General features: G+C 32.9%; 1 protein-coding gene and 1 pseudogene across 1 annotated transcript; both read left to right on the plus strand.

The window, feature by feature from the left end:
* Positions 154–3,775, plus strand: LOC104752052 (annotated as a pseudogene).
* On the plus strand, positions 4,786–8,236 carry LOC104752054 (tricyclene synthase, chloroplastic-like). Its single transcript, XM_010474122.2, has 7 exons — positions 4,786–5,077; positions 5,159–5,420; positions 5,539–5,932; positions 6,704–6,922; positions 7,012–7,150; positions 7,370–7,621; positions 7,820–8,236. Exons 1-7 carry the CDS (start codon positions 4,874–4,876, stop codon positions 8,126–8,128), a joined length of 1,779 nt encoding a protein of 592 aa, XP_010472424.1. The 5' UTR covers positions 4,786–4,873; the 3' UTR covers positions 8,129–8,236.

Raw genomic sequence — 8,791 nt, forward strand, 5'->3', positions numbered from 1 at the left:
TGTTTTTATGGATAGGCAATTAGTATGTGACAAAATATGATAAACCACCATAATAACGTGATTCATGGCAACAACAATGACAGCATAAAAACTTTGCGTGTGCAATTATTTATTTTCCTTTTTGCGTGTGTATATATATATACACACGAACACACACATCCGAAAAGGTAAGTAGCGTAATTCATTCAAATGGCCACTCTAGGGCAGATAGGTTCAGCTCTTATTTACGGTAATGCCCTTCCGAAGACTCTTCCACGTCCTAAGGCTTCTGCATGCACCATTGGCCAAAATGACACCACGTGATGATAAGTCAACCATAGTTCCTCGCCGTTCTGCAAACTATCAGCCTTCTCTTTGGGACCATCACCATATCATCTCATTGGAAAATGGATATGCGGTACGTACACATTCCCTAGACATAAATATAGTAGTTCTATAAATAATGTTATATAGGACTATGTTTATAGCCTTCTATATTCAATGACACTGATTCAGAAAGATAAAAACGTACGGGAGAGAGATTTGTTGAAGGAAAAAGTGAGAAAGATGTTCGATGATGAGAAAAAGACTTATCTCGACCAATTGGAGTTCATTGACGATCTACATAAACTCGGGGTTTCATATCATTTTGAAGCGGAAATCAAATTTTTTTTAACATCTTCTTACCAGAAAGATAGAATAAACGTCAGGGAATGTGACTTACATGCCACCGCACTCGAATTCCGGCTTTTCAGACAATATGGTTTCAATGTTTCAGAAGGTTATATATTTATCTTCGTACTCATATAAAAAAAGAAAAGATCTTCTTATATATGTTAAAATTTTGTTTTGTGATGAATACTTGATCTTATATATACAATGAAATTGTGTTTGTTACAGATGTATTCGATGTTTTCATGGAAAATTGTGGGAAGTATATATATGACAGTGATGATATAAATGGTTTCATATCTCTTTATGAAGCGTCATATCATTCGACAAAGTTGGATACTAAACTGCAAATATTAATCAGACCTTTCGCAACACAACAACTCAGAGATTTTGTTGATAGTCATAGTAATGAAGATTTTGGGTCGCGCGACATCGGGGAGATGGTGGTCCAAGCGTTAGATATGCCCTACCATTGGCGAATGAGAAGGCTAGCCACGAGATGGTACATAGATGTGTATGGAAAGAGACATAATAAGAACCTTGTCCTAGTTGAGTTGGCTAAGATCGATTTCAACATCGGACAAGCTATTCATCAAGAAGAACTCAAATACGTTTCCAGGTAATATTATATTAATAGAAGTCATATAGCTACTTTTTATGATATAATCAAGTACATAAGCCATAGATTAAGTTGTTGATTAAAATTGATGAAGATTACATGATATAATATTATTTGAAACTCTTTACCACACATAATATTGTCAACAACATACATTTCACCAAATATTATCAACTCGGAATTCGGATGCATGGTAACACACCACGACACTTGTACGGTATCACTAAGTTACATAAAGTGGTCACACAAAAATATTTAACCTTGAATTAAAAATTGATATAACATATTATAAACTATAGATATTATTTTCTCCTCTTATTTTCCACTTGCTTTATATGTGGTGTTAAGTTGGTGGAGGGAGACGGGTTTAGGTAAGCAACTCCACTTTACAAGGGACAGAATAGTGGAAAATTATTTTTGGACGATCGGACAAATCCAAGAGCCTCAATATGGATACGTTCGACGAATAATGACTAAAATAAATTCACTTCTTACTACTGTTGATGATATCTACGATATCTATGGCACTCTTGAAGAGCTCCAACTTTTCACTGTCGCGTTTGAAAAGTAAAGACACCCCCCACACTTTTAATTAATTTATATTTCAATTTCTTGTTATTTTATATATATACTGTTATATAAGATTACTTGATTGAATTGTGTATATAAATATGTTGCAGTTGGGACATAAATTGTCTTGATGAACTCCCCGAGTACATGAGGTTGTGTTTTTGTGTTGTATACAATGAAGTCAATAGCATCGGATGTGATGTACTCAGAGAAAAAAATATCAACGTGATTCCCTTCCTCAAAACATCTGTAAGTATATAAAATAAATAAATATCTCTCTCTATATATATATATATATAATTTCAAACAAGAAATTTTTGGTCAATCCATTTTCCTTACAATTAATTTATTTACAAAAATAAAATATCTTTTTATGTTAAAAAAAAAGTATAGTTGTTTTTTCCTCTTTAAATTTATTTTTTTTGTAAGAAAAAAATTTGGTTAACAACTTTAATTTGTTAATGTACAGATTCCATCCTTACATAATTTTCATATTTTTAAACACTGGATCATTCTTACATAATTTAGACCATATANGTACTCAGAGAAAAAAATATCAACGTGATTCCCTTCCTCAAAAAATCTGTAAGTATATAAATAAATAAATATCTTATAAATATTTTTTTAAACAAGAAATTTTTGGTCAATCCATTTTCCTTACAATTAATTTATTTATATATGTAAGATATCTTTTTATGTTAAAAAAAAATAGTTATTTTTCCTCTTTAAATTTATTTCTTTTTGTAAGAAAAAATTTGGTTAACAACTTTGTTAATGTACAGAAACCATCCTTACATAATTTCATATTTTTAAACACTGGATAATTCTTTATTTCTTACATAATTTAGACCATATGAACTTTCATATGTTGTACGTAATACTAGTTTTGCAATTATCTTAAATTTAGTGGACAGATGTATGCAAGGCATATTTAATAGAAGCCAAGTGGTACAAAAGAGGACACAAACCAAATCTGGAAGAGTACATGCAAAATGCTTGGATTTCAATATCGGCCCCTACGATATTTCTTCACTTCTACTGCGTGTTTTCCGACCAACTCTCTGTTCAGGTCTTGGAGACTTTGTCCAAACACCAACAAAACCTCGTCCGAAGCTCTGCCTCCGTGTTCCGTCTAGCCAACGACCTTGTAACCTCACCGGTAAAATACTTTCTTCCAAAGTAGTTAGAGGCAAAGGGTTGGATGCATAACACATTGTCGATAACTAATGGAACTAATTGATGGAAAGGCTAATCGAAATAAGTAGTCTATGTATGTTATTGAAAGATGCAGAAGTATCCCTTTTTAAAATGGAAAATTTTCATTTTCTTTTTGAAAACTTATTGAGTTTTTTTTTAATATAAAATCGATTAACTTGAAGTTTATATTTTGTTTTTTATATTATTTATAAATACTAATAAAATATACTTTACCACCATTATAATTTTTTACGTTACCTGAAATATAGGGTTACAAATTCCACTCTCCTTATACCTACGGAATGAATAAAAAAATATAAAGCGAACTGGAACTGTATATAGCACTAATATGGCCATCTTTATATCTACATATGATTATATGAATATGTGTGTGTATGTAAATAAAATATAGGATGAATTGGCGAGAGGAGACGTCCATAAATCCATCCAATGTTACATGAATGAGACCGGAGCTTCAGAGGAGAAGGCGAGTTCGCACGTGCGACAGATGATCAACGACCTGTGGGATGAAATGAATTACGAAAAAATGGCACATAACTCTTCGCTACTCAATCATGATTTTATGGAAACTGTGATAAATTTGGCACGTATGTCGCTATGCATGTATCAGTATGGCGATGGCCATGGCTCTCCGGAAAAAGCCAAAATTGTTGATCGTGTAATGTCTATACTGTTCAATCCGATTCCTTTAGATTGAACTTCATATTACATTAACTATCATATGGTTTTTAGATAATCAGATATAAAGTTCCACGAAATTGGATTTGGTAATCCGATTCTGTCGAGATTAATAGCTAGAAGAGCGAGATGAAGCATGTGGAGAAAAGATCATATATCTGATATGAAAGGATTTAAGTAATATATAAAGGGTTAGGATCTCTCCACTTATTGCCAATTGGTTTTGAGTTGGAAGCCCACAGTAAAACCCGAATTTAATATGGTATCAGAGGAGGCGATCTTTGTAGATCTAAATTAAAACTTTCGCGCTAGTGTTCTTTGTGATTCCAATGATCATGGGATGTGAAGAAAATGGTGGTGATGAAGATGAACCCGACGAAGATGATGTGAAGCAAAAGAAAGTGGGTTTGTGTCACGTTGAGTTTTTTTTTTTCTTTTTCTTTTAATAAAATTAATGGGATTTTGGGTTTGAGATACTCATAGTACGATCTTGTGGGTTTGGCTATATAAAACTAATACTATACGATTGCCAACATCGACATTAGAACTTTCACAAAAATAAACACAAATTATGAAATTGGGGACAAAAAGCGATAGTTCCACCCCACCATGTCCAGTGGAGACCATAGATAGACATGTGAACCACTTGACCACCTGGTTGGCTTTGTCAATGTGTATATATACACTTTTCGCTTCAATGGAAGAAAAAATGGAATGAAACCTAACCAAGATTTCCTTTGAAATAATATATATATATATATATATATATATATATATATATATATTGGATGGTTATCAACTATGATATGAATTATTATTATTTTTGTTATTTGTGGTGATGAATGACAACATAGGTCAATGGCCTCATCTTCGACAACATGTGATATCTATCACCATCGTTCACCATGTAAACGTGACGCCCTTAGTAAGATTCTTTTTTCTCAAGACAAATTTATGTGACCAATAAATCACCTTGTATGGTGACCAATAAATCACCTTATATTATAAGGAGTAAAACAGATACGTGTTTCCCCGAAAAAAAACGACGACAACATACGAAGCTTGTATATATTATATATAGAGTCATAGAGACTTACATCTAAACGAAATTCAAGTAGTGTAATACATATTTGTGTAATGGCCACTTTACTGCAGATAGGTTCAGCTCTCATTTACAATAATACACTTGCTAATACTCTTCCACGTTCTCAGTATTTCAAATGGACCACAATGGCCAAAATGACACCGGATAAGTCTACCGTTGTTCTACGCCGTTCCGCAAACTATCCACCGTCTCTTTGGGACCACCGCCATCTCCTCTCCATCAAGAATAAATATGCGGTACTTACGTAATCCTTATGAATAATATGTTGTATTATTGAGTACAATGTTGATAGCTATGCTCGATGACACTGTATTCAGACAGCTAAATGTGTGCAAGAGAGAGATTTGTTGAAGGAAAAGGTGAGAGAGATGCTAGTTGATGAGAAGAAGACTTATCTCGACCAGTTGGAGCTGATTGACGCTCTACAGAAACTCGGGGTTTCTTACCATTTCGAACGTGAAATTGAAAACATTTTAACAGTTTCTTATCAAAAGCATAGAATTGACATGGGAAAAGATCTACATGCTACCGCTCTCCAATTCCGACTTTTTCGACAACGTGGTTTCAACGTTTCAGAAGGTTGTTATCATCATATTCATCCAAAAAGATCATCACTTATATACGTTATAATTCTTTGTTGTATAAAAACTTGGCCTGACATTTATAACTAACTAATGGATTTATTTATTTTTTACAGATGTATTCGATGTTTTCATGGGAACCAGTAGAGAATTTGAGAGTGATGACATAAATGGTCTACTATCTCTTTACGAAGCTTCATATGTTTCGACACAGACGGATACCAAACTGCAAAATTTCATCAGACCTTTTGCAACACAAAAACTCAGAGACTTTGTTGATACTCAAAGTGATAAAGATTTTGAGTCTTGTGACGTAGGCCTAGGGGAGATGGTGTTCCAAGCGTTAGATATGCCCTACCATTGGCGAATGAGAAGGCTAGCCACAAGATGGTACATAGATTTTTATGGAAAGAGACGACACAACAAGAAACTTGTCGTAGTTAAATTCGCCAAAATCGATTTCAACATCGTACAAGCTATTCATCAAGAAGAACTCAAATACGTTTCCAGGTAATAATATTATATTACTAGAAGTCATATACTACTTTTTATGCTGCCATTTCCAGTGGTAGAAATGGGGAAGGTTTCTCAAAAAAAAAAAATATATATATATATATTTTAATTATATAACAATATTTTACTTTTTTATCAAGGTTGCACCAATACTAAAATGACACCTGTAGAAACCAAGTAGAAAAGTTTCTTAAACAAGCATTTTTTAGGACAGTTCTACATTCTCTTTCTTCCCACTTTGATATATATATACTTTTTTTTATTAGCAATTTGATGAGCAACCTAAGGTATCTTAAATCTATTTTGAACAGTCAAACTAATAAAAATTAATATTACATTACTAGAAGTCATATAGCTATTTTAGGTAATACCATCAAGATGACCTAACATATCGAAGTTAATCCGTGTGGTGAAATTTCATGCTCAAAATAGAAATTCAACATAGAATCTCAATATGAAAAAAATAAAAATAAAAAAAATAAGAATGTATATAAGGTTGAACTCACACGCATGTTGTTGTGGGAGGCTGAGAATCCGAATCCATCTCTGTTCGTAAACTTAGGCGAAGTTCAAACAGTGGGCATGGGACTGATTTGATTTTTGGACTTCGGTCCGAGTTTTTTACTTTTGAGGTTGGCTTTTGTGAAAACCCTGCCAAGAGGCCCTGTTCACCCTCGGATTAGTCGGGCCAACTGATCCGGACACCAAGTATATATAAATTATACTTAGTCCTCTTTGTTTTACTTTTGCTTTAAATGTGGCGTAAAGCTGGTGGAGGGAGACAGGTTTAGGTAATCAACTTCAGTTTGCAAGAGACAGAATAGTGGAGAATTATTTTTGGACTATTGGGCATATCCACGAGCCTCAATTAGGTTACGTTCGTCGAATAATGACTAAAGTAAATGCACTTATTACAATGACGGATGACATCTACGATATTTATGGTACTATTGAAGAACTTCAACTTTTCACTGTCGCGGTTGAAAGGTGATACACTGATAATTTTATCTCTCTACTTTAATTTCTGGTCATTATATAGATTACTGATTGAATTGTCTATATAATTTATGTTGCAGTTGGGATGTAAATCGCCTTGATGAACTCCCCGACTACATGAAGTTGTGTTTTCGTGTTATGTACAATGAAGTCAATAGCATTGGACGTTATATTCTCAGGAAAAAAAATATCAACGTGATCACGTTTCTTAAAAAGTCTGTAAGTGATTTTTTCCCCATATGTATTGTTTTATTCTATTATTTTAAAAATTAATTTATTAAATCTATAAAATAATTCTTAAAAAAAATCTCTGTAAAGTAATTGCAATTTTAAATCTAATGAAAAAATTTCTTAAACCATAGAAACCATTCTTACATAATCTTTCATGTTGTAACTAATGAAAAAAAATTATTGTTTTCCAAATTATCTTAAATTTAGTGGACAGATCTATGCAAAGCATATTTAGTAGAAGCAAAGTGGTACAGAAGAAAGTACAAACCAAATCTGGAGGAGTACATGCACAATGCTTGGATTTCAGTATCAATCCCAACGATATATGTTCACTTCTACTGCGTATACTCCGACCAACTCTCTAGTCAGGTCTTGGAGACTTTGTCCCAACATCAGCAAAACATTGTCCGATGCTCTGCCTCTGTGGTTCGTCTAGCCAACGATTTTGCAACCTCACAAGTATAACAACTTCTTCCCAAACTCATTAATTATAGGTTCGATTTTAGATTTATTATTTGGAGGCTGGTCGGTCATATATATGGATGGAACAAAAAGTAACATGCCTATAGGAAGTTAGAAAAATGGTTCCAGTTTATGTATGTAAGTGATGTGCGAACTGGCCTTATTGATATATACTGTATATGTATGTATGTATAGGATGAATTGGCGAGAGGAGACGTCTATAAATCCATCCAGTGCTACATGAATGAGACCGGAGCTTCAGAGGAGAAGGCGTGTTTGTACTTGCGGCAAATGATTCAGGACTTGTGGGATGAGATGAATAACGAGAAAATGGCTCATCATAGTTCTTGGCTACTCCATCATGATTTTATAGAAACTGTCATGAATTTGACACGCATGTCACAATGCATGTATCAATATGGCGATGGCCATGGCTCTCCTCAAAAAGCCAAAATTGTTGATCGTGTCATGTCCTTGCTCTTCAATCCCGTTCCTTTAGACTGAGTGTGGCATAATTACATGTAATACCACATATTGTTTTTAAACAAGAGCATAATTAGATGTTATTACATGTAACAACATGTTTTATCTATAAATTTGTATTTTTCTATTTTTCACTTTCAAATTTATTTAAAGTAACTTGACTTATTTAGATAAATCGAAAAAATAACGAATAAACTAGAAAATCAACAAAAATTAATGATTATAAGTCTTCATGAAAAATCAAGAAAAGTTAACAAATTAGTTTAATCAGATGTAATATTGAAATTTTTTGTGGTATTTCTGACAGTTGAAGATTCTTTTGACATTTTCTCCTTTGATTATTCTGCAACAAATGACTTTTGTATGACATTATTTTTATGTAATTACGTTTCCAAATGACTTAATTCTTGAAGTAGAAGGTAATAATTTGAAGACAAAAACTTTAAAAAATCTAGATATACAAAATGATGATATTACATTGATGGACATATGGTTGATACTAAACCATAATCCCTCTCTCATCGTCATCGATTTCACTTTCGTTTTTTCTTTTATTTGAATATTTTGGAATCAACAGTGATTTGAAGTGAAACAGAAAAAAGAAAGGAAATTAATCATACACTTTAGTTCTAGAGAAGGTGGGAAAATTAAGGCGATGAGGCAGTGAAAAAATAATTTGGAAAA

The sequence above is a fragment of the Camelina sativa genome, chromosome 16, assembly GCF_000633955.1.
Source record: "Camelina sativa cultivar DH55 chromosome 16, Cs, whole genome shotgun sequence".
Taxonomy (NCBI): domain Eukaryota; kingdom Viridiplantae; phylum Streptophyta; class Magnoliopsida; order Brassicales; family Brassicaceae; genus Camelina; species Camelina sativa.

Bases quoted from the DNA above. Each gene is read 5' to 3' on its own strand.
- LOC104752054 (XM_010474122.2), top strand. From the start codon at position 4,874: ATGGCCACTTTACTGCAGATAGGTTCAGCTCTCATTTACAATAATACA. The intron at 5,421-5,538 runs GTTGTTATCATC...TATTTTTTACAG, and splicing joins TGGTTTCAACGTTTCAGAAG to ATGTATTCGATGTTTTCATG. The intron at 5,933-6,703 runs GTAATAATATTA...TGTGGCGTAAAG, and splicing joins GAACTCAAATACGTTTCCAG to CTGGTGGAGGGAGACAGGTT.